At 42.2% G+C, this 27,604-nt stretch overlaps 1 protein-coding gene across 1 annotated transcript in view; it reads right to left on the bottom strand.

The window, feature by feature from the left end:
* PTPRJ (protein tyrosine phosphatase receptor type J) overlaps positions 1 to 27,604 on the bottom strand; it is a 146,907-nt gene extending 119,303 nt beyond the window's left edge. Inside the window, exon 1 of the mRNA XM_084855422.1 lies at positions 26,924 to 27,604. Coding sequence (XP_084711548.1) covers positions 26,924 to 26,974 — 51 coding nt within the window. The 5' untranslated portion in view covers positions 26,975 to 27,604. The remainder of the gene's footprint in view (positions 1 to 26,923) is intronic.

Here is a 27,604-nt window from a genome sequence, read left to right as displayed (position 1 = left end):
TGGATTAGGGCCAAAACAGACATTACTTTAAATCTGTATCTAGCAGCTACCTCCCCATCCCCATTTTTATTATAGAATAGGCATAGGGGGCCCAATCCAGATCTTTAAAAACTCCTGCCTGATCCGGATTGGGGGCTCTGCACTTACTCTAGAGTAAAAATGGCAGGGAGGAGATGTAGCTGCTAGATTCAGATTTAAAGAAATGTCTGTTTTGGCCCTTAAGTACCATTCATAGAAGCAGAAAGTCATCCTGGTGAGAGACCAAGGACTTCTGCCCAAAGGTGGCCAACATGTTCCAAAGAGAAGGTTTACTGTCATTCCCTATCAAATATTCAACCAGCGAGTGGGGAATTTAAATCACTGTTTAACATAATACTGTTTAACACTGTTGTATTCACCACTCTCTGCAAAAGCTACAAAGGAACTGGCAAGAGGGAATGGAACAACAGAAAGTGAACCCCTTGACAAAGCTTCCAAGCATGGAATTAAACATATGGCTCCAGTTTTTCTTCAGAATTCATTTATTTTTTATTCAGCCAAAATTTACTCTTGCAATTTTATATCAAAGACACAGCGACTTCAGCCTCATTTGCATCCCACTCCTCCCCTCAGTCTATAAATAGAATAATGCTCTGTTTGCTTATCAAGCCTTGCAGGAATTTAACAATTGTACATTAAACTGATGAGTGTGTTTTTAAATAGAGATTTATTTATTTATTTTTTAACAGAGGAAGGGTGGATTCCTCTTTATAATAAGAGCTTCAAGTTGCAGGCTCTCTCATGCATTCCAGTCCTGAACAATTTTGTCAACCAAAAGTAGCATGTCCTCGAGGTAACAAAGTTTTAATACACATTCTTGCATGCTTGAGGGAATGTTGGTAGAAAGAAGATTGTAATGATAATACAAACATTCCCACTCACCCCCATATTGTTCTCTGGCATCTGTTCTTCATCAAGCTATAGATTTTAATTCCCTCTGCATTTCTAACACTAGGTAACTCTAGGATTTCCATAGGCCTTTCCAAAACAGTTGACCTACGTTTGTAAATTAAGTTACTCTTTTATTTCTCTTTTGAGGAAACGTACCAGAACACACTAAAAACACAGCTTCTCAAGCTTTGTCAAACTGATGCATCTTAAGTAAACATTGCCCAACTCATCTCAAAACAAACCCACACGGAGCCACCTATTAGCACTTGCTTTTAAATAATCACTTCTAAAATCCTTCGATTAGTTAGGTACTGTACATACAATACAGGCACAGGCCCATCCTCAGGCTAATGAATTAGTGAGAAAAAGATAGAGCAAGGAGAGCAACAGCAATTCGAAAGAGTCAAAATAAAAAGGTGAATTAACTGCTCATTACATCCAGACTTGATCTTCCTTTGCTGGTGTTCTTGCTGGGATGAAGGCTCTGCCACTACTCTGAGGCCCTTGGTAACAATTGCAAAAGAGTTTTTTCAGCACCCCAGCCTCAGCCTTGTTGAAAGGAAGCATGTTCTCCTCAGCCAACATTAATTATTTCCCAGGAGCCTCTGCACTGCTGCTGAGATCACCAGTGACTGATGAGAAGTGCGTATCTGCTACTTTTGCTGACGTGGCTTTTGGATGGTCAAAAGGGGGTTAAACAGTCTCTTGGTATAAACCATTCTACCCTGTTCATCCCTCAAATTTGTTATCTTCAGCATCTGCACACATATGCTTGAGGTGGCAAACAGAGGTATTTTAAGTACTAATACTGAAACAAAAATATATTTAGTTCACAACAGAGAATTTGGCCTGGCTGATGCTCTGTATAAGTTTAATGTGCATCCCAGAATCTTTTGGAATATCACTGGAAGCTATGGCGTACTCTTGGTTTCTGTGGAGAGCACCTTCCTGTCTTCATCATCCCAGCCCTTATTAGGCTTGACTTATACCAATTCTCCATCGAATACTGGATTTTTTTCACCCAGAATTCTTAACATTTCAGTATCTGTTTAGAAAAAATACAAACTCTGAATTCATATACGATTTGAATTGGGTCCACCCTTTATCCCACATGGAGTGGTTCATATGGCAAGTCACAGTAACTGAGGGCCTCAGTTTGTGAAATGCCCAAATCCAAGCCTGCTATGTGGCCCAAAATAACCAACTGCAATGAGTACACACTATTTTATCTATCACAAAAGAGCAAAATGGAAATATTGTGCCCTACAGAAACTTTTTTATCTTTGGTATTTCAGCTTGTCATAGGTGTTCTATAAAGAGCCAGTTTGGTGTAGTGGCAACAGTGTTGGACTAGGAGCTGGGAGATCCGGGTTCTAGTCCCCACTCGGCCATGGAAGCTCACTGGGTGACTTTGGGCCAGTCACAGACTCTCAACCCAACCCACCTCACAGGGTTGTTGTTGTGAGGATAAAATGGAGAGGAGGAGGATCATGTAAGCCGCCTTGGGTTCCTTGCAAAAGGAAAAAAAGCGGGTATAAATGCAGTAAATAAAATAAATAAATAAATAAGACTGTTTGCACAGCTTGCTCCTTTCAAAAAAGCCCCAAGACTTTAACTTTTATGGGAGACATCCACGGGGCCTTTCCCACAAAGAAGAATTGCAGGGGAGGGGGGTTGGGGAAAAGAGAAGCAGGAAAAGATAAGGATGGGTACTCTTACTCTGACACTAACCACCCTGTTAGGTAGGAAACACTCATTTCTGAAATGGGGGCAACTTAAAGCCGTTTTACAGTTAACCAGTTGTCCACTAACAATTACTTCAGAGGGAGAAGGCTGTCATATCATCACTGCTCCAGAACCTGTCCTACGTAACACATGTGCAAGTAAGACAGGCTGTAAAAAAATTATGGGCTAGCAACATTATCTGTAATTAACCAGACTGACTTAACACTACAGGTGCATAGCACTGGCTGTAACGTCAGTCTTAACAGCCTATATATGCCCCTTAGAAACATTTGTTACAGATGCAGTTTTACTGGTGCAACACAATTTAGTCATTGGAGAGCCAGTGTGGTGTAGTGGTTAGAGTACTAGACTGGGACTCGGGAGATCCAGGTTCTAGTCCCCACTCAGCCACAAAGTTCACTGGATGACTTTGGGTCAGTCACACATTCTCAGCTTAACCTACCTCACAGGGTTGCTGTGAGAATAAAATGGAGAGGAGGGGGACTATGTAAGCCACCTTGGGTTCCTCACAAGACAAAAAAAGGCAGGATAAAAAATTAATGATTAATTAATTAATTACAACTGAGACATTTTGTTTTTGCAACCCAAGACTTGCATTGATGGCACACTCAAATATGATTTTTTAAGGCTAACAGGAAACTGATTGGAACAATTTCCCCATCTAAACCAGGCCTTAGGGATAATTGTATTAAGTATGAGGGTTAGAAATGCTTTCTAATTCAGATGTCTATTCTGACAGAAGCTCGGGCAGGTGTTCCTTGCTCTGCTAGACTAGCACATTCAAATAATTTCCCCTTCCACCTTTGCATGTGTCAGAATATGCATGACCATCAAAATGATGAAGCATGCAAATATAAATGCGACATACCTTTATGCATCTGTCTTTCACGCACACTGAACTTGTGCCTCTAAGTTTCTTTTTCAGAGCAACTTTGATTTTTAATCAAGGTCTTGTGAAATAATAGGCAATTATACTAATTGCACACATTGGATTCAAATACAGTAGAATGGGATGAACAATAGGCAGCATTTTGTTGTGGTCATAACTTCTTGTCAAAATCCCAAATATTTTAGCTTTCTTTAGCTTGTTTCCATCATGGGAGATGGTACACTGGAAACATGATGGCTCTCCCTCTCCTACACTTAAATCTAAAAGCAAACTAACGGTCCCAAAATGTTATTTTTTCCATATCCCTAAGTTTTATACATGCACAATGATTTAAAGGCTACTTAACACATTTCAGCATTTCAGCAATACCAGGGTTCCTGACCTCCTAGGAAGCTAGAAGGCACAACTGTTGGGAAGAGGACTTACTATGCTTCCTAGTATGCCCATAACCCATTTCCACCAAATTAAACTCTACGCAAAGGACAGAGTGAAAAAAAGAGTGCTATCCTGTGTGGCAAAGTTTCTGTTTTAGCCTGGTGTGTTCAGCATTTATGTTACAATATGCAAACTGTATGTAGCCCTCAGTGTGCTGTACATTTCTGAAGGAGCTCTGAGCATCTTTCCCATCCCTAGTAGCAGCCAGTCCTGCTGTCAGGGGTTCATCCACCAACAATTGGCAAGAGACAGCAGCAGTCTCAATTTGCATGTTATCTTGAAGCAATTCTTCAGAAATGCAATATGGTTTTAATTTTTTTATTACTCGTCTATTAATATTTTCTTACCTACAAAAATACATAGAAATTAAAGGGGAAATTATATTAAACATGCACTTCAACATTTTGAAAAACAGATAGATCAACCTTTCAATGACATAATACTATTTATTTATTTTTTATTTATTTTATTTATTTCATTTCTATACTGCCCAATACCCGAAGCTCTCTGAGTGGTTCACAAAAACTATTGTGAAGAAAAAATAAATTAATATGAGAACATTGATACAGCCTTTGGCCCCTGCACTTATTGAAAATCTTGCCTTCTGTTTTCATCAAGGTAAGTAGGAAGAGGGGGAACAAGTTAAATGATCAAAAGATAAACAAGAGGCAGTAAAGGAGAGCATGGGGTAAGTTAATGTATGCTATTTCAGAAAGAAGTCAGCATGCCGTGTTGTAACAGCTACTGTTGCTTGGGGGCAACATCAATAGGAGCAATGTAACAGTTGAGTTCACATGTCACAATAACCCAGCTGGTGCATGTTGCCTGATCATGCTTGCTGTGAGCAGGAGCCACTGAACAACCCAGGGACACTCCGTCCCTAGGTTGTTCGCTATGGCATGCGAATCAGGAATTCTGGCTTGGCAGAGAAGAGACAAGCCAGAGTTGCTGGTTCGCAAGGCACAGTAAACAACCCAGGGATGGAGCGTCACTGGGTTGTTTAGCCACTCCACTTGCAGGGAGCAATCAGGCAGCATGTACCAGCACATATTTTAAAACTCTGGATTGTTATGATGTACAAACCAGGTCAATGTGTGAACCAGCAACCTACATCCAACTTCATTCATCTTGTCATTAAGATAAGTAGTCCAGTCTGGATACAACACAAAATCATGGCTACCCCTGATCCTCTCATGGCAAGCCAGTTTGCTGTTTCATATGAACCAGGAAACTATTAGCCCGTGGGCCTTTTAACGTCACTAGGAAACTATGTATCCAATGTAAGTATCATTAAAATGTATTATAATTTTATAAATATCTATTCTTTTTCCCCTCTTCTCTGCAAGGTATTAAAATAAAGCTTCAATTTTGGTGCAGCTACATAAAGCAACGTAGGCTACATAAAGCAGCCCTTTAAACTGGGTTAATTTTAAAACATCTGCTAAGGCAAATATAAAGCCTGCATGTGATACATTGGTCACTCAAGTTCTCTTTTGAATTCTTTCCCACGTTAACAACATTCATACATGGCCACAAAGCAAAGAGAAGGCTCAAACTGTGCATCCTGCTATCATGTATGGTATCAGGGGGTGGTATGGGGAGGCAAATAGCAATAGTAGGAATATTTCTTTTCAGGTAAGTTTCAAGTAGAAATGCAGTCTGACGGACAGGAATGCACTTTGAAGGAAGTGTACAGGAAACAGTTTCTAGGCAACTGCTCCCTCCATGGATGCTTTCTTCAGTTCCTTTCCTCTGATCGAGCACAAGGAGATGGTTTAAATACTAACTCTGTTTTAATTCGAAAAGGTTTGACAAGGAACAGATTAGTCTGCAGAATATGGCCTAGCACTTTTTTGCCTTCTTGCCTTTCCTCGGACTTCCCTGAAGTTCTTCCTTCCTCCATTTACAGTACAATCCTATGCATGTTTACTCAGAAGTAAGCCTCACTGTGTCCATTTATTGCACTTGTATCCTGCTTGTGGTCTTGACCACTGTGGGAACAGAATGCTGGACTAAATAGGCCTTTGGTCTGATCTAGCACAGCTCTTCTTATGTTCTTAACAGTGCTTGCTCTCTATTTAAGTGTGTTTAGGGTTGTAGAAGGGGACTTAGCCTCCCCTTCTGAGAAAATGCCTAGATCCTTCCACCCTATCGGCAATGTCACAATGAGTCAGTGAGGAAATGTTTCCATCTCTGACCATGTGTCAGCAGCTTGAAGCTTCACCACAATGTCACTCCAAACTAGTTCCGTTTTGGGGGGCTTGGCCTCCAGGAAAGCTGTGCCAAAAGTCTGTTGCCGAAGCAGAGTACCCCCTTCTCATGCTGAGAGGCACCCTGGGCCTGAGCAGCAACAGGATGGACCAGAGCCATCGAGGACAGAGGCTGGACAGTTTTTTCACAGAGGAATAAACTTGGGATCAAAAAAGTCTTCCAGATCAACTTCTTAATCAAGGCAGGACAGAGCACATGCTTTGCGTGCCGAAAGTCCCAGGCTAGATCCCTGGTATCTCCAGGTAGGCCTGGGAAAACTCCAGCCTGAAACCCTGGAGAGCTGCTGCCAGTCAGTGTCAGCAATACTGGGCTAGATAGACCAGTGATCTGATTCAGTATAAGGCAGCTTCCTATGTTCTTATGTTCCTTAAAACAGGCCAGAGGCTCTAAGAGAGACGTACACAAAGAAGGAATATCCCTACAATCAAGGAGTAAAAATGCACTCCTGACTCCAGAGAGCATTAATGTTTATCAGTGTTATGAAGTCTTTCTTCCTGGACATAAGCACATACCATCTATCCCACTTCTGATCTGTTTAAAAGTGTAACATATTCTTCTATATCTGTATCTAGTACAGTTTTATTAGTACAGTGTTCCTCTTAACTTCTAAGATAAGAAATGGATCGATCACACCACCATATTTTCAGCTGGCTATTGGAGGTGAATTAATTTCCCCCTTGAAACCGGTGATCAACTGATGCTTTTAAAGCATGAGACTTTGACTAATATTTTCAGATGTATAAACCACAGATGCTGCTTGCTATATTGTTATATTTATATACCACCTACAACTTACAATTTCAGGAGGGGACATAAAGGATCCTGCCAAAAGGCTCACAATTCAAGAAGTTGAAGAACTTACCCATATCCATTGTTTACATCTACCTACAAATAGCTGAACCTGTGATCTCACGCAGAAGTGATTTCCACCTACTCAATGTGAACTGGGCTAGATTTACTTCTACTGGATTTTACTTCTACTGGATCCACTTACTTATACTGGATTTTAAAACCAGCTGCATAAAGACCTTGGAAATCCAATGCTCTCACATTGAAGGAATCTTTTTTCTTTTAGAGAAAACAACCCCAACAGCAGCCATTCCATTGGGCTGCAGCAGAGGGAGAGAAAGGGAAGAAGGACACTGCATTGGTTCTGGTGAGAAGCCAATTCCATCAGGCTTTTCCTTTCCGTCACCTATCAAGTGGCAGCAGTCATTGCATCAGGCTGCAGCACAGGGAGAAACCAGAAGCAGGACCAGCAGCAGAGAGACAAGCAACTTTTGGTTTCTCCTCTCCTTGGTCCGTTTCCATTCTAGTTCATCATTATGACGAACTTTGTAATTAAAAATTGGTGCCTGAGTTTGCTTTTTGCTCTTTCCTACCAATCCTTTTTTCATTTTGCGACATGTCTTTTGTATTATAAGCCTGAGGCAAGGACTGTCTTATTACCTATCTTTCTAAGCCTCTCTGGTGGCCTTCTTTTGACCAAACAGCAGGGTAAAAATGCTCCAAAATACATAAATAAATACAACCCTGTTTTTACTTCGTAGGTGTATAAAGTTTAACTCTTAGCAAAGGCACCATGAGATTTAGCTATCCCCCAGCAACTTCCGTGTGATGCAATGTTTACTAAGCCTGCAGGCATCTTGTTCCCTCCAGCGTTTTGCATGCTCTGTTAGTTTCTAGTACACTTCTCTGATGTAGGAAGTTCTACATACACTATAGTTCCTTCAGCAGCAATTGCTCAATAGTGAAAGAATATCCCAAACACTAAAATTTCAATTTCTGATAGTTATTCGCTCAATGTGATTTATATACATTATCTTAGAAATCATGCAACTACCCTGTAGAGATTCAGGGAGGTAGAAGCAACCCAGTAAGCACATGGATGAAGTGAATTTTGAACAACTGACCTCGCAGCTCATTCTCTTTTTTACACACACAAGCCAGAAACTGATGCTACTTCAGCTTATATCTGTGTTTGCTCAGTGCTCTAGTTCAAACATTTGTGTTTGTACTATGTGTGACCTGTCTCTTTAAAAGAAAAGCCCAGGTTATAATAACACTTCCCCTTCCTCCTTGGGTGGGTGTGGCTTTCTCCATGATCCAATCAGAACTGGTTAGTCTATCTGCATAGCAATCCCAAGTTGCTAGGTTGTGCTGTTGGTATCTGTTGTTCCCAAATAAAGAAGGTTCTTGATATTACCATGACTCCTGCAGCTTCTTGGTCTTAGAGTAGGCAAGCTGGAAGGTCATCACACAAGTGAGCATTCTGCATCAAACCCACAGAACTAAAAAAGGAAATACCAGTGTGTTCATTCACTCGCATGTGCCCCGCCGCTATGAATGACATATATTCTTTCCAATATATCACAAATTATTAGTAAAATTGTGTTTAAAATCCTAAACTGGTGACTTATGATATCCAGGTCAAGTGTTCTTTTGATTTGTAACAAGAAGCTGACTATTTGGCATTTTTTGTCTTGTAACAGTAAAGTGGCATCCCATTGAACCATCACCTACCCTTCCCACAAACAACTATGAATCACCTGCTTGTACACAAAGCCTTCCAAATTAAACCCCTTGTGCATTTTCATAACAATTTTATAGCAAGTAATGGGCACGGTGAACACACATGATAATCTATGCATTCTTCGTAAGTGGAACTATGCAAATGTATTATGAACCACAGATTGGTAGAGGCCTCTAAGCAGGCATTCACTATCCTTTTGGATTTCATCATTACAGGGTTAGGCAAAGAGTCCTATCTGGCTGGGGTTCTCAAACTTTTTTTGAATTTGAGGCCAACGTTGCAGTAGTCATTACGATCCAATCTACTAAAAACTGGGGGACTGACTAATTGCAAAACTAATTGCAAAATAACCCAATCCTTTCTTATTTACAAAGCAACACAAGCAATGGGCAGTTTTGCGCGTCACTCTAAGCCAGTCTGCGAATAAGGCATAGTGGGGTGCTTGTTGGTACGCCCATGGTAGGCCCGACAGCCATAGCTTGCTGTCCCCCTCCTCCCTCATCAGTCCTCCAGCTGGCTCCAGCATGTACCCCAGGCACCTGTGCAGGACAGCCTGTATTGTCTCCTCGCCCTAGCACCCTTCCCACTCCAATCGCTACCCCTTTCTGTTCCCCAGCTTTTATTTGGAAGTACACAAATGGGTCTGTTTCTCTCGTTCCATTGCAAGTATGCAGGACCGCAGTTATGCCTGGCTGATATGTGTAGCCTTGCCAGTTTCCTTGTATGTTTCAGGTGTAAAAGAGAGGCCAAAGTGAGAGAAGTATGTGCACCAAAGCAGGGGTGGGGGGAGAATATCTCCCACTTGTCAGTGTCCTCCTCCCATTCAACACTTCCCCAAATCTCCAGCACATCCAGAAAGGATATTGGCTCCCCCCACTTTTTGTGGCTCCTTTTCAGTGCGGTTACTGTGGTAACCACAGTAACATACAGAACAGGCGAAAGTGCACCCCTAAGCACTTGTGAAGGAACAGGAATGAATAAATAAATATATATATATATATATATACACACACACACACACACACACACACACATATAAACACATACATACACACACACACACACACACACACACACACAAACAGCCCCGTTTCAATACTCCTGAAGCCTTGAAAAATAAAAATATAAGGTAGCAAACAAGTGATGGACCCTCCTAAGTGCTGACTGAGCATCAGTAGAGGGGCAGTCACTGGCAAGGGAGGCTGGAAGCAGCACTGGCAAGATCGCGAAGAATGGTACGGGCTTTTTCTGCTGCTCTTGCTGAGCAGCTCTGTAACCAATCTCAGCAACTCATGATGGAATTGCTCTCCCAGGTTCGGACAACCCAACAACCCACCATGGGTATGAACAATGCTACAACAAGCCATGGGTTCTCAGGGTACCTTGTGTGTGAAAATTAAGCCACTGTGCAGAGAATGCGCTGCGTTTGGACAACATGGCAACTCACTGTGGCCGACAGCACATCATGAACCATGACCCCATTTGGAAACTTGAATTGCTATAGAAAGTCTCATGGCTATCCAGGTTCTCCAAGCCTTGAATGGTCCAGCATGATGCAGACTATATGTAAGAACCACACCTGGGCACATTCTTCTGTCACATATCTATCATTCATAGAAATAAGTGCTCTGGACATAATACATATTTACTATAACTTCTGTGTGCCAAGAAGCTAAGCATCACAACATGACCCCAATCCTAACCTTCAACCAACTTCTGTGGTGGAAGGCCCAACTAACTGTACACAGCGAACATGAAAACAGTGAACTGCATTCAGTGGTACTATCCCTAAGCAGCTTTGACACGGAGATGAGGGGTTTTTTTTTAATGTACTGAGGATTTTATGTCTGGATCAGGACTACAGGAAGACACTGAGCTGATTTATCCTGCACATATGCTAGTGGCAAGGCCATAGCATGAGTTTTAAGAGGTCACATCTTAGATCCTGCATTAAATCGCTATAATTATAGGAGCAAATAGAGCAAGACAGGCCTTAGAGGTACACAGCTATGATGCAGGAAAATGTATCAATGGCAGAGGGTAGCTGTGTTAGTCTATTGCAACAAAAACAAGGAATTTTGTGGCACCTTCAAAACTAACAGAATCAATTTCCTAGTCTTTAAGGTGCCACAAGACTCTTAAGCATGAATGTGTAGTCAGTGGCTCCAGTGAAAAATCACCCTAAAGAATTGAGGATGGTGAATCTGCTTTACTGTATGATAAGATGATGGCAGATGAAATAAGCACAGAGGTGCACTATTTACATGTCAGCAAAGAACTGATGCCACAAAGAAGTCTATGACTAATTCTCATGCAGCCTGTCTGTGGCTGCAGTTCATGAAAATGGTTGCCATTTTACGGAAATTCCTTACAGGTAAACAAACAGAGAATTGGAGTCTTCACTTACAATCCATGCTAGACATGCTTCCATACTTTGCAGCAGCTGGCTATCACCAGTATGCAAAATTAGTCTACAACTACATTCAGCAAATGCTTCTACTTGAAATGTAGCAGACAGTCATATACAAACTATTGTTCATAGGACAGATTAGTACCAGGCAGGGCTCTCTTCAGACCTCGTAACTGAACATGTATTGATGAGCGTGAAGACTCCTCAGAGTCTTACACATGGCTGTGGGCTGGAGAGGCTCAGCAACACATCTCAGCCCGTGCAGCAATGAACAGTGCTTAACAGGAATTAACAGAACTACAGCGCCAAAGTGAACAGCACAAGGACAGCACCTACTCCTAGCAGGAAAACAAAACAAATGGGGTGAGATCAGGTGAGGATGTCAACACTGATATTGCAGATATTTTGAAATCAATGGCAGGAAAAAGTGTTTCTCGTGAAATACACCAAGAGAGTAAAGAAAACTGTAACCCTTACTACAAATAACACTATGAAAGTAGGATCTAAGCCCATACATATAGATCCAGTTATTTTTCCAGTGTCTGGTCATAGTAGCAAGGGGCATAAATGAAGATGTCTCTCGTCTTCAAAATGAATTGTACTGGAATCCATCATCACTTCCAGAACAGTCTGGCTCCTGAGAGAGGCAAACAAGCCAATCCTTGTTGAAGTATTATGGGTCACTCTAGTCATATGAGCCTCGATCCAGGACCAGTACTGCAATATCCCCTACCCACATAACAAATGGAGGGGGGTTTGCATCCTTGTGCACAGACAAAACCCGAACTCTTATTTTCAGTTGATCACACGTGCTCCAAAGCCCTTGCCATTTCAGCTAGTAAGATTTAGCATGGAGAGAATGGCCTGATTTCTTAAAGAAGAGGCAGAAACAAACTGCTTTAGTGACCCAGGTGGATGATCTACATCTGAAGTTGGATTGTGACCCTGCTGGTTCTTCTAGATCTCCCAGCATCTTTTGCTATCAGCCATCAACTTTTACTCTGCTTCTAGGAGGGACTGAGTATGCATGATGCTGGCACTGCAATGGTTCCATTCTTACCAGACAAGGCAGTTCCAAAGGTGACTTCTGTTCTATTCATGGGAGTTGACCCAGACTCCATCATGTTGCTTATATTATTTAACTTCAATATGAAGCAGCTAGTGGGACTGTCCATAGGGAGTGCTGTGTCAATAACTACTATTTTTCCTTTTCAGCTAAGGCAGGAGCAGCAAACATCCTGTCTGCAAATAACTGTAAGGACTGGGCCCTTTAAGAAAGCTGCTATCATGCTTCATGACAAGATGCATTTGACTTTAGGCCCAGAAAGGCTCAAAGATCAGGGCAATACCCAACATTTGTTCTGGAATGTTTTGTTAAGAGGACCATGGCTTCCTCAAGTGCTAAGGACTCCAAGAAAAACCCAGTAGGTGACTGGATACTCCTTCGAGAAAGGACTGAAATAAGGAAATTCTCAACATGGCAGAATGCCTTGACTGAGCACTAGCTAGGATCGGACTTGCTACTATTATCCCCAGAACGGTTCAGCCTACAAGAAGGCAATGATTTTTTTAGAGGTGGATGTGCTAGCCTTCCATATAAAAAGGGTTTTGTTTTTAGATTTTTAATGCAGGAGAGCATTCAAACCTGTAACTCTCTTACTTTCCTTCTGAATTGCCACATGTCCAGGAGGGCTGCACTGCATGTGTTTTCTGAAATTTTAAATCTGGTTGTAGTAGTGTGGTTGTAACATGATGCCAACAGCAGGAACTACTCCTACCCAATCCTTAAATGCAATAGAACACGCTGTGGCCAACAAGCCCCTGCCTTTGAGCTACACTGTACTGGATGGGACTTTAGGACTGTAATCCTAAATATGTGTGCTTGGAACCAAGTTCCACTGAAATCAACAGGACTTATTTCCATCTGACTGTGGTTTTGCTTAAGATGTGAGAGTTTCTTCCCAGCAATCACTGCAGAGCAGATGAGTCCCAAAGTTCCCTTGGAAGCCCAGGAACTATTAAAATGTTAACGGGTTTAGGAAATTCTTCTTACCACTAGTAAGACAGGAGTTGGTGAGCACTAAAAAACCACTGATATATCCAAGATGATTATTGCTTATCAGCAATGGCCAAAGTACTTTAGTCCTAATTTCATGTCAAACTAGGAAGCTGTTCCTCAAATGTGTGTAAAGAATGTGTACTAATTGAGTACACACCAACCAGTTAAACTACATACTGCAAAGCATGAGAAGAAATGGGGAAAACAGTACTGCTTAGGGTGTTCCAGAAAATATATTAATCTGCAAATATTTGGTGTGACTAATCATGAAAATATTTACACTAGCAACATTATGTAGACAGTTATTCAAGATCCTTTCAGGTACTTCTTATGACAATATTTCCTCTTCTTCTCTCCCTGATTTTTTAAAATACGTGCGCGTGTATCCCTAACATTTTAGAGTTTGTTAAACCTCTGTGTCATGATTTTTAATTGTTGTAAGCCACTCTGGGAGCCCATTTTGACTTTAAAGCAGCTATAAATACAATACTTAGTGCTTTTTGAGTGTTCAAATCTCCTCACATACATTATCTCAATAAACTTTACAGCTGTCCATTGTCTTAGTCTTCATCTTGCCTGTGCTTTGGACTTCCAAGTATTTCTGGAGTCCCTTGTCCTGTTTGAAGACTCGTGCCTAGGTAAGCACAGACAGCTTTTGGTAACTTTGTTATTTTTTCCCTGAAGTATTGTTTCCAAACGTTCTCTGACTCTTGTATGTCTTTTGTAATTGTTATGTTTTTATTGCACTTTAATGTATTGTTTTAATCAATTTGAATTGGTTCTGTAAGCCGCCTTGAGCGCCATTTTTTTAGTAGAAACGTGGGGTACAAATAAAACAAACAAACCTTATAACAACTTTGCAAGGTAGATCAGTATTATTGCCCCCATATTACACAGGTTGGGGGTTGAGGTAATTGTGGCTTGCCTAAGGCTTTATGAGTTCACGGCCAAGGTGAAATTTGAACTGGAGATTTGCTGGGTCAGAGTTCCCACTCCTACCCGTTATACCAGCTCATTTGTATTTTAAAACTTTCCTTCTGTAAATGTTTTTGACTGACTATAGCCAAGATGAAAGAAAGTGAACACAAACAACTTACTGGGTGGTAGGGTTTTCTACCTCATGGTTACTTGGTCGACTGTATTACTAAAAAAGTGATGTACATTTCTCTCTGCCATGCATTCTTACATGTAGTAGGATGAACAGAAAACCAGTTTATTATGCGAGAAATATGGGGAAGTTTGCCCCCATTTCTTAAATGTGTGAAGCTGTAGAAATACAGAAAACTGTTACTGATTTGGTAGTATTCCATGGTTGCTGTTACAACATCCCCAATTGCTGACTCATTTTGTTGCTATAAAAAGAACACATTAATTCCACCTATCCCTCCATGTGTTACTGCAGCTTTTTAACATTACTTCCTGATTCTTTGTCTATGGAAGTAGATGGTTTGTTCTGTTCCCACAGTCTTAACAAAACTGACTCATCATTCTGATAATGGTATGTACATTTGTTTCCAAATAGGTATGTAATGTTTTGTTTAAAAGTATTTCCCATGTATTTTTAATGAATTATCCACATGCACATGGGCATATAACCTTCATGAAATGAAAAAGAAAAAACATATGAGGACCTCCTGAAAGTTCACTTTACACATTAAATTCAAATTATATACACAGACACGTGTGCACACACAAACACTCATCACACTACATGTGAATAAGCAACATGACTTGAGAGATATCACACTCTGGGCAGTATCCTATGCTGCCTGCATGCACAGCAGAACTGACCACTAGCACAACAGGAACTAGCAGCTCCTGAAACAACCAGAAAAGAGCAGATACACTCTTTTCTAGCTCTTCTGACCTGCCCCATTCCAGAAAGGAGCATTTCAGCTAAATTCCGGGTTGTTTAAGGAACTGCCTGCTCCTGCTGTGCTAGCAGTCAGTTCCACCGGTGCAAGAGAGCTAGAGGAGGTGCAATGGCAGTATAGGATACTGCCCTGGTTTGAGTTTTGTTTTTTTTTAAAAAAACCCAAAACATACAAACACCCTCAGAAACACCAAACTATAAATGAAAATTAAAAAAAAAAAACACCAAAAAAACTCAGAAAAATTGCAAGTATTGAATTCTTTCAGCGTACATGCACAGCACCTGGAATTATGAAATCTGAAATCCATCAAGAAAAAGCAAAAAAATATTCCTTAAAGAAGACTTGAGCCATGAAATCGTATAGCTGTGGTACCTTTCCAGTTTAAAACTCAAGCTATTTTAAGAAAGTGTTTCTAGAACTGTAAGTTTGCATATATTCACCACCTACAGTGATTTAGATGTAAATGGCCACATATGAATCACCAAAGAAGAGGACATCAAACTACATAAAATTTGCATATGCTAATTTATATGTGTAGATACAAATTTAGACATTATTATTCTAATTTAAATAGAAATCCAATACATCTCACCACAGTGGGGGAAATTGTGATCAGGTGACCTGTGTGCCTGCTGAATCTGCTGTCCAGGTGCTGTAGATGGGCAGTTTTAAGGCCCAGCTCTTCCTTCTGATGGTTACCTTTATACCAGACTTGGACTAGACATCCCTTCAAACAGAGGATGCTTTCAAAACAGACGACAGTCCTCTGGCAGCCCTTCAAACAGAGGACTGTCCTCTGTAAAAGAGGACACACGGCCACTATATTTGGATGTAGGAAACCAGGTTCAAAATCCCCACCAGCTATGAAACTCTACTGGGGCAGGGGGGAAGAAGGGGACTTGAACAAACAATTATCTTTCAACCTAGCCTACCTGAAGCTAAAACTGTGCTGTGAGCTACTTGGAGAAAGAGCAAGACACACATATAAAACTGAGACTATTTCTATAAAGGAATAAAATATTACTCATTCATATCACTAGAGCTAAACACCAGGATGCAGTAGCTGCCACCTGCAGAAGTGGAAGAGATAAAATTCAGCTCCCAAAAGCCGAGAATACTGTAGGAATTCCCACCCACCCCTATGAATGGAAATCATTTGAGTAGCTAGAAAACAATGCCTGCTGTACTCCAAGGGCTCAAGAGCTAATATTTGCTCCAAATACAAATTCATTGGTTATGGTTTATTTGTTGGCTTGTTTGTTGCTGGGGGAGGCCATTATAAATGTTCTCTTATTTTTAAGTGAAGAAACAGATCTAGACTGATCAGCAGAAAAAGAACATCTACCTTCTTGTTGTCTGGAGCAAAGATGAGTCTTAAGCTTTCCATATGCAAGAGACACTATTTTTGGAAAAAGGAAACATTTTGATGCTAGATTTTGAAGCTAGCCAACTTTCACATTCTCCAGCAGTGAGTCCTGGAATTAGCAGCAGTAATTAGTAATATCCATCTCCACTGTGTAAACAGCTAATCATATTATATACCAATACACCCATACAGTTACAGCCTCACATTTCTCTAACAAAAGAGGATTTACATAGCATGAAAATTTTCAGCAGTTGCCTGCATGTCAACAGTACACAAAATAGCCATCCTGTGAGCCTCAATTATTTATTTATTTATTTATTTAATTATGATATCAAGCGTTAAAGAGAAGGTTGTTCCCATACACTCTCGCTACTTGTCATGCACTGGACATTAGATTTTAAAACCTCTTCTTTTAAAGGTTGCATTTAAACCTGGGAGGCAGGGAAGTTCAGCACATAGTAAATATACCTTCACTTGTTTCAGGGAATTCAGTTATTTGTTTCTTTCTCCATTATGTCTCAACTTTATACACATCACAGAGGAAAACTTTCACATCGACCCCTCTAACCATTAAAAAAACTGACTGAAATAAACTGAAATGACAATTTCATGCAAGTGATTGCCCAATTGTTTCAGATCATAATGACGTAGGAAGCTCCTCTATATCAAGTCACACCATTGGGCCATCTAGCTCGGTATTATCTATGCTGATTGGCAGTAGCTGTCCAGGGTTTCAGGGAGAGGTCTTTCCCAACCCTATCTGGAGATGCCAGAGATTGAACCTGGGACTTTTTGTACGCAAAGCATACACTCCCACTGAGTTATGGCCCCCATCATTTGACATGATGCAATACTGTGCTTGTATTTTCTGTTTCTTATGCTTGTTTTGTTTGTGATTGTATATTTTCCTTTAAAAAAAACCAAGAGTTTGCTGCAAGGCTACCAGGCTTTCTCAATTTTTGGCCTTATGAAAGACTGAGTTGAGCCAGAGGATATGCTGTTCAAGAGACTAAGCCATGTCTTCCTACTTAAATGTATTTATGGCATTTATATACTACCTTTTTTCCCCTTCATGGATCACTGCCTTGTTGTGGCGAAGGGGCTGGCGTAACTCAGTGAAGCCATAAGCTATGCCGTGCAGGGCCACCCAAGATGGACAGGTCATGGCAGAGAGTTCTGACAAAATGTGGTCCACTGGAGAAGGAAACGGTAACCCACTCCAGTATTCTTGCCAAGAAAACCCCATGGAACATACCACAAGGCTAAAAGAGATGATGCCGGAAGATGAGCCCCTCAGGTCGGAAGGTGTCCAATATACTACTGGGGAAGAGCTGAGGGTATTTGCAAGTAGCGCCAGAAAGAGTGAAGCGGCTGGGCCAAAGCCAAAAGGACACTCTGCTGTGGATGTGTCTGGTGGTGAAAAGAAAATCCGATGCTGTAAACAACAATATTGCTTAGGAACCTGGAATGTAAGATCAATGAATCAAGGTAAGCTGGAGGTGGTCAAACATGAGATGGCAAGATTGAACATCGACATCTTGGGAATCAGCGAACTAAAATGGACAGGCATGGGCGAATTTAACTCAGGTGAACATTATATCTACTACTGTGGGCAAGAATCCCTTAGAAGAAATGGAGTAGCACTCATAGTCAATAAAAGGGTGGGAAAAGCAGTACTGGGGTACAATCTCAAAAACGATAGAATGATCTCAGTACGAAACCAAGGCAAACCATTCAATATCACAGTAATTCAAGTCTATGCCCCAACCACTGAGGCCGAAGAAGCTGAGGTTGATCGGTTCTATGAAGACCTACAACACCTTCTAGAACTAACACCAAAAAAAAAGATGTCTTCTTCATCATAGGGGATTGGAATGCTAAAGTAGGAAGTCAAGAAATCACCCGGATAACAGGCAAGCATGGCCTTGGTGTACAAAATGAAGCAGGACAAAGGCTAATAGAGTTTTGCCAAGAGAACACGCTGATCATAGCAAACACTCTTTTCCAACAGCACAAGAGGTGACGCTACACATGGACATCACCAGTGGGTCAATATCAAAATCAGATTGATTATGTACTTTGCAGCCAAAGATGGAGAAGCTCTATACAGTCAGTAAAAACAAGACCTGGAGCTGACTGTGGCTCAGATCATGAGCTGCTTCTTGCAAAATTTCGGCTTAAATTGAGGAACATAGGGAAAACCACTAAACCATGCAGGTATTACCTAAATTATATCCCTTATGAATATACAGTGGAGGTGAGGAATAGATTTAAGGGATTAGACCTGACAGACAGAATGCCTGAGGAACTACGGACGGAGGTCCGTCACATTGTTCAGGAGGCAGCAACGAAATCCATCCCAAAGAAAAAGAAATGCAAGAAAGCAAAGTGGCTGTCTGAGGAGGCTTTACAAGTAGCTGAGGAAAGAAGGGAAGCAAAAAGCAAGGGAGAAAGGGGAAGATCTATCCAACTGAATGTAGAGGTCCAGAGAATAGCAAGGAAAGACAAGAAGGCCTTCTTAAATGAACAATGCAAAGAAATCGAGGAAAACAACAGAATGGGAAAGACTAGAGATCTTTTCCAGAAAATCGGAGCTCTCAAGGGAACGTTTTGTGCAAAGACGGGCATGATAAAGGACAAAGAAGGCAGGGACCTAAGAGAAGCAGATGAGATTTAGAAGAGGTGGCAAGAATACACAGAAGAACTATACAGGAAGATAGCCATGAGAGTGCGGTCACTGAACTTGAGCCGGACATCCTCGAGAGTGAAGTCAAGTGGGCCTTAGGAAGCATTACTAACAAGAAAGCTAGCAGAGATGACAGTCTTCCAGCTGAGCCATTTAAAATCCTAAAAGATGATGCTGTTAAAGTGCTGCACTCAATATGCCAGCACATTTGGAACACTCAACAGTGGCCACAAGACTGGAAAAGGTCAGTTTACATTCCAATTCCAAAGAAGGGCAATGCCAAAGAGTGTTCAAACTACCGCACAATTGCGCTCATTTCACATGCCAGCAAGGTGATGCTCAAAATCCTACAAGCTAGGCTTCAGCAGTATGTGAACCGAGAACTACAGGAAGTACAAGCGGGGTTTCAAAGAGGCAGAGGAACTAGAGATCAAATTGCCAGCATTCGCTGGATCATGGAGAAAGCAAGAGAATTCCAGACAAACATCTATTTCTGCTTCATTGACTATGCTAAAGCCTTTGATTGTGTGGATCACAACAAACTGTGGCAAATTCTGAAAGAGATGGGAGTACCAGACCACCTTACCTGTCTTCTGAGAAACTTGTACGAGGGTCAAGAAGCAACAGTAAGAACCAGACATGGAACAACCAATTGGTTGAAAATTGGGAAAGGAGTACAAGGCTGCATATTGTCGCCCTGCTTATTTAACGTATATGCAGAGTACATCATGAGAAACGCCGGGTTGGATGAATCACAGGTTGGAATTAAGATTGCCGGGAGAATTATCAACAGCCTCAGATACACAGACGATACCACCCTAATGGCAGAAAGCGAAGAAGATCTAAAGAGCCTCTTGTTGAGGGTGAAAGTGGAGAGTGCAAAAGCTGGTTTGAAACTCAACATTAAAAAAACAAAGATCATGGCATCTAGTCCCATCACTTCCTGGCATATAGAAGGGGAAGAAATGGAAGCAGTGACAGATTCTATTTTCTTGGGCTCCAAGATCACCGCAGACGGTGACTGTAGCCATGAAATTAAAAGATGCTTGCTCCTTGGGAGGAAAGCTATGGCACACCTAGACAGCATAGTAAGAAGCAGAGATATCACCTTGCCAACAAAGGTCCGCATAATCAAAGCTATTGTTTTCCCAGTAGTAACATATGGCTGTGAGAGCTGGACTATAAGGAAGGCTGAGCACCGAAGAATTGATGCTTTCAAACTGTGGTGCTGGAGAAGACTTTTACGAGTCCCCTGGACTGCAAGGAGGTCAAACCAGTCCATACTAAAGGAAATTAACCCTGACTGCTTATTGGAAGGACAGATACTGAAGCTGACGCTGAAATATTTTGGCCACCAAATGCGAAGAGAAAAGTCACTGGAAAAGGCCCTGATGCTGGGAAGGATTGAAGGAAAAAGGAGAAGTGGACTGCAGAGGATGAGATGGCTAGATAGCATCACCGACGCAATGAATATGAACTTGAGCACACTCCGGGAGAGAGCAGAGGACAGGAAGGTCTGGCATGCTATGGTCCATGGGGTCACGAAGAGTCGGACATGACTTAACGACTGAACAACAACTACCTTTTTGCCAAGGTACTCTAGGTGGTTTACAATTTAAAATACTAAATTAAAGAATTTAATTATTTAGAAGTAAAAGACAAAACAATAAAACAGCAGTTCTCAGGCCACTGTCAGTCTCTTCAGGAGCTGATGACAAAAGCTCCATGGCCTGGTTTTCTCTTCTGAAAAGAAACATCCTGTTTAGACTACTGTAACATGCTCTACATTGGGCTGCCTTTGAAAGTTGTTTGGAACCTTCAGCTGATCTATACTGCTGCAGCCAGACTATTGACCAGGGCAACGTGAGAGAGAGCCTTCTCAGTGGCTGCTCCCAGACTCTGAAACTCCCTGCCAAGGGAGGCCAGGCTAGCTCCATCTTCGTTGTCCTTCCACCAGCTGTTTTATTCAGACCGAGTTTTACACTTTTAGGATGCAATCCTTAGGCATGTTTAGATAGAAATAAGGCCCACAACTCCCAGTATTCCCCAGCCAGCATGGGAATTGTAGGATTTATTTCTCTCTAAACATACATAGGGTGCGACTGCACCCTTAAAATTCGTGGGTGCTTCCAGATAGTTTTAATTATGCAACTGCCCTGCCTCAAACACTGAATTTTATGGGGGGTCCAGATGATGACATCTACCCTTTGTAACCCTCCCATGTATTCCAACTGCTTCTTCCATCCTTTTCCTTTCCACAAAGAAATAATTAAGGAGGCAAAGACTGAATAGCTGCAAGGTGCGCTTCATTTGGTAGTGCTAGGAACTGCTGGTCTGGAAGTATCCTTTGTTGCTGAAATAGGTTTAACTGGGTTGTTTCTTTTTTATGGGTGTATTTTAATTGCTTAGCTTTCATGTTTTAACTACAATTTTGTATTTTATTTTTATTTATTGTTCCTGAGCACTAAATAGTGCCTCGAGCACTATTTGTAGTGGAAAGGCAGCATATAATGCTATACATAATGTAGAGATTAAACTCAATATATATACATACAGCACAACTACTTTCACATGGGGAGGTGAGGGATTACCAATATTTAAGTGCTAGCATGAGAAGAAATTAAAGTCATAACAAGTGAAGTAAATGGACAACAAGAATGGCACCAGCACTTTTTAAACAGAGCAGTTCAAAATGCTTCAGACATTTTCTCAATATTCCTCACAATAATCCAGTAAGGAAGGCCTACACAATCACCATTTTGCAGATGGAACCAATAAGTTTGTGACTGATGCATTATTAGAACTGGAGACTTCTTAGTTCACATGTTTAGCCACTATACCACAATAGCTCTTAAATAATCTACTATTACTCACATTATGACTAAGGCTGCTTCCAGACTGACAGCTCCTAGCATTACCAGTCAAAAGGTATTGTGCACCTACTCTATCTTTTCCTCCTATCAGGTTTTTTGTGGAAACATGAAAACTAGAGGAAGTGGTGGGAAAACATGGGTGAGTTACATGTCAAAAACAACGCCATCTGGACCCCTTGTAAAATTCCAAGTTTGAGGCAAGGTGATTGCAAAACAAAAGCCTTGCCTGGAAGCACCCCTAAATAAGGTAAGCCATCAAATGCAATAGATAACATAATGATCACCATGGCTGATCAAATGGTTGCTTGGATACTAAGAAAATCCATGCTGACATCTAGGAATTTGAAATATTTTCAGTCATATATTGAGCTGTTGCCTAAAAATGTGATGTTGATGTGCAGGAATTTGAGGTATTTTCCCAGTCCTGCTGATCTCTTTTAAAACAAACATTTCTGTGTCCATATTCTAAAGTACCCACTTCATGAAGTATAGCCTTAATACAAGAAATGGAAAAATAAAGGGTACAACCCTATGCATGTTTAGACTGAAAAAAGTCCTACAATTCCCTGCATGCCCTAGCCAGCTATGCTTGCTGGGGAATGCTGGAAGTTCTAGGACTTATTTCTGTCTAAACCTGCATAGGATTGCACCCTAAAAAATAGCAATTAGCTGTACGAAGTGTAAAAATATAAAGATAAACTACACTGTTAATAGTATATATGAAAGAAAGAGAGAGAGAGAAGAGGTGAGATAGACTCTCAACAGAAGAATACTGCTTTAACACAATTATAATTATTTCATTTCCTGCATATTTGCTACCAAGTCTAATTCAAGGTACTAATGCTTAGCTTTTAAGCACTAAATGGCTTGGGGGCCAAATATCTTACAGAGCACCTCCTCCCATATCAGTCTGCATTAAGATTGTTAGAGGAGGCCCTTTTCCACATTCCATCTATAGAAGTACATTATGCATATACAGGAAAAGGCCTTTTCTGTGGTGGCGCCCTGACTTTGGAATGCCCTCCTAAGGAAGCTACAGCGGGCACCAACACTACATTCCTTTTGGTTCTAGGTTTATTTGCCCATGCACTTTAAATTTATTGTCTTTTCAAAGGCTAGAATATTGTATTGTTTAAAGTTTTATATTTTTAACTGTTTTATTGAAGGTTTCAAATGTTTATATATAACGCCCTGGAATACATTCCTGGATGAAGGCACAATTTATATAATAAATAAATAAATAAAATAACATTTTACAACAATGGCATGATCCAATTCAGGGGAAAAATGGTTTTTGGAAAGTTGCCTTGTATAAGGAGTGGTGACTGAAACATTGAATAGATAAGTGTTGCCCTTTGAGCATCCTCCATCCTTTTTGACTGCAATCTGGAAGGAGTGGCAATCCTATACATAGTTACCTGAAAGCAAGTCCCATTGAACACAATGGGTTTTATGTTTGAGTAAACATGCATAAGATTGAACTGTTATTGTTTGTTATTCAGTGAAAAGTAGATACAAATACTGTGATATGCTTCTCCTAGCATTAGGGAAGTAAGAGGGATTTAAATGCTGACTGCAATAAGAGCATTTGTAACTAATTAACTAGCAGTAACACAACTTAAGCATATTACAGGGGAACTGTGACCCTCTTCCTCAAACCTTGGTCACAATACAAGTGTAAACTACTTCTTGAAAAGGAATGAAGGTTCATCAAGAAATGAAGATAGAAAGATTCTCTCTCTCTCTCTCTCTCTCCACACACACACACACACAGATTATATTATATATATATATGCATGTGCGTATATATCTGTGTCACACACAAAGATTTATATATATTGTATTACATGTTATCCCGCCCTTACTTCAAGGAGCTCAGGATGGTTTATAAAGTTCTGCTTCCATCGACCTTTATCTCCACAACAACCCTGTGGGGCAGATTAGGCAGAGAACGAGTAACTAGTCACTCAGTCTCATGGCTGAGTGGGGATTTGAATCAGAATCTTCCTAGCCTTAGTCCAACACTCTAACCATGACACTATACATACATTACCCTAAGACTTTAGACAAGCCTTCCCCAACATGGTGCCCTCCAGATGTGTAACTCCCATAAGCCCCCACCCAGCATAGTCCAATGCAACTGGAAGGCAACAGTTTGGGGAAGGCTGCTTTATGCAGCCTTCATGAAGGGTGGGGTAAACTTTGAGCCACATCAATGGTCTGCTGAAGTGGAATCTAGTCCACAAAGCTTATGCCACAATAAAGCTGCATGCCTTTAAGATGCTGCAACATGCAGCTACCTGCTGGGTATTTGCCAACCAAGGATAATTCACACACAAAGGCAATGAAATCAGTGGAAGCACACTGCTTAAATCAGCACTCATTATATCGGCAAAGAAGCCAGCCCTAGTCAGTGAGCTGCCACCACAGGGCTACTCCCACACCCTTCTTATGAGCACCAGTGCCCCACTCCTGTAAGGAAACACAGTAAGCAGAACTAGACCTCCACCAAGATTCCTCAAAATGTGCAGGACCAGTAGTGATGGAGAAAGAGGGTAGAATTAGCAGGCCTGCAGGTTATTTGTTGAGAAACAGTGCTTTAAAAACATTATTCTAATGTTGCGTCTGGCACTATTAAATTCTTAATTCAGATTCTCAGATGACACTAAGGTTCAGGTGTCTGTGGCTTCACATATTTGCAAATATGAAGAAGGTTGCATACTGTTCACTTTCCCAATAGCTGAACATTACTCAACTTGCTTCTGAGAAAGCCCAAAGCCACATAATTAATTACTAGGGAAGTGGCAATCGATAAGAGACTAGCCCCTTCCCATATTATATCTGTATGCATTTTAAGAAATAGGTGCATACACCCATGATTTTTCAAAGTGACATTAAGACCAGGCCCCAATGCCAACTACTGAGTCTGCAGTTCATTACTTTATTATTTTCCTCAACTATCTCATATAGCTTTAAGTGCCTTATCCCAAATTAGGCAGTAAATTTGTTCAGGCCTCATAATGCTCAGGAGTTAAGAGAAGCATCTGAGAACTTCATCAAACCAGAAGTGTTCTAAAGAGGCTGCCACAAGTATACTGTTACTTAGTAGGTCAGAAAGATTTATTGTGGCAAGCATGGTGGGCTTCTACAATTTTTTAGTAGTTCTTTGCCACAAAACCATTCATAATACATTTTGGATTCTTCCTTTCTGGAGTGTGTTTCTGGGGGGTGGGGGAGGGGGACTTGCGGCCTTGCAGATGTTTTGGGCTACGACTCCTATCAGCCCTACCCAGCATAGCCAATGATGAGGGATGATGCGAGTTGTAGGCAAAAATGTCTGGAGGCCCACAAGTCATCTACTCTTGGTCTACCTACTATCATTTTAATGGCAACCACCACCCTCAAAATCCTACTCTCTGAAAAGTCCATTCTTTTCTCATATTAGACTCCTAGAAACAGCAACCTTCAGGCCATGTGGTGAGTTAAGAGTGGAAGATATTGCCTTTAACCCAAACTTTAATTCAGTCACTAAAAGATGACTGGACAAGCTCTTTTGCTATAATGCTACCTCATCTACTAATGGCTGTAAGGGGGAAAGGTGTGTGAGTGAGTAATACAATGCTTGGTATTTCCATTGCAATGAAGAAAGAGGTGGGTTTCAGATGAGCAGCATGTTCAGAGTACTTCAAGAATAATGAACAATGCAATGGAATAGACCAAACTGTCCCACTGAAGACTGCTGCCAATATTACTAATCTACATACGCAATCTACCATATCATCAAGAATACAGCAGCCTATTAAAAAAAACAGCCACCCCACAAAGCTTCAAGTTTCTGTATTATAGTGCTCCTTACTTTTTCTCAAGGGTAGGCAACCTGGCACTCTCCAGATGCTTTGGACTACAGCACCCATAAACCCCAGCCAGCATGGCCAATGGTCAGCTTGCCTATCCCTGCTTCGCACTCTGTCATATCCACAGCAGGGCAGAGCTACATGTCACAAATGCTGTAGGAACACCGGTGTTATACCTGCAGCAAATGCCTCAAGTGTAGAAGTCATACAGGTGGGTTCACACTTCATATAAACATGCATGTGCTCCTCTCTGGGGACCTTGGTCCAGTCAGCTTTCTCATAATCCCTAGCCAGACATGTCCAGAGGTCACTTCCACAACTGACAGAACCATCCTAGGAATGTTTAAAGTCCCACTAGTTTCAGTAGGGCTTACTCCCCGGGGAGACTGCCTAGGACGGCACCCTACACTCAAGTTCTCCTTCCTACATCTGCGAACGTAAAAAAATACACACCTATCAATGGCTTTTTCTCCACGATTCCCCCATTAAACAAATTCACATGTATCCAGGCTTTCAGAGTCACATGTGAAAAACTCCCATACAGCCGGATCCTAACGCAGGGTTGGGAGGCGCTTAGTTTTCCCGTGCACTTAAGGGGCTCGTAAGAACGGCCCGCTGTAAGAATGGTCAACGTGTGAAGCAAACACATCAGAGAAGCGACGGGCGACGCGAAAGAGCCGCCACGTCCAGTCCTTCCAGAAGGACCAGAGAGCCGCTTGTTCCACAGACCCTCCCCGCCTTCAGCCAAGACGCATTCTGTGACACAACAGGGTGGGCAGGTAGGAAGAAAGGAGCCGAAAGGTGGGCGTGTTCACACGGCGGGAAGCACCGCGGTCGCCGGGGGTGGGGGTAGGGCTTCATCCGCAGCAGAGGGGAACGCGGGGAAAGCAGCGCCGGGGACCGGCGGGCACACAGTCGTTTGCCGGCTGAGACCCCACCCCAGCAATGTGCTCCCCCCTCCACAGCGGTAGCCCCTCCCCCCTTCTCCGCGCCTTACCTTGCCGAGGCACAGCAAGCAGGAGAAGAAGAGCTGCGCCAGTCCCCGCATGGTCTTCGGCTCGGGAATGCGCCCTCCCCGCGTTGCAGCCCGGAGTCACGCAGCCCCGCGCCGCGCAATCATGGCAGGAAGGCTCCAGCACGCCCGCCAAAAATGAAGGAGCGAAGGGGGGCAGGAAGGAGCGGGGGGGCAACAGAGAAAGCGCCGTCTGGGTGCTTGGCGCAGCAGCAGTCCGGCTCCCTCTTGCCCCCTTCCCCAGGCGGCGCCTTGCTGGTTTCTTTCTCTTTCTGTGTCCCCCCCCCCCCCCCGCGCGTGCTTTCTTCCTTCCTTCCTTCTGCGGCGACTGCAAGAGCTCGAAGGGGAGCGCGCTTGGCTGGGTGGAGCGAAATGTGCAGGCAAGGCACCCGGCGCGGCGGCGGCCGGGGACTGCGAAGAGTCAGTCAGCCGCCTCCCCTTTCTGACCATTCATCGCTTCCTCCATGCTGCCAGGGCCAGGGGGCAGGAATCAGCCGACGTTGGCAGGGGTTGAAAAGGTCGCTTTTTAGTGCTTGCCGCTAGAAGCCTCGTAGGAAGTTGTTCGAGCTGACGTTCTCCTCCCACCCGCGTCCGGACTGGGGTTAGGCGGGGAAGCGGCTCCAGCGAAGCTTCCTCCCCCTTCCCTCTCCTCCCCTCCCCTTCCCT

Source organism: Heloderma suspectum, chromosome 1 (assembly GCF_057233095.1).
Source record: "Heloderma suspectum isolate Gila_16-S chromosome 1, 16-S_ref, whole genome shotgun sequence".
NCBI lineage: Eukaryota > Metazoa > Chordata > Lepidosauria > Squamata > Helodermatidae > Heloderma > Heloderma suspectum.
The sequence above is the reverse complement of the archived record's forward strand: the minus strand, read 5'-3'. Positions and strand labels throughout refer to the sequence as shown.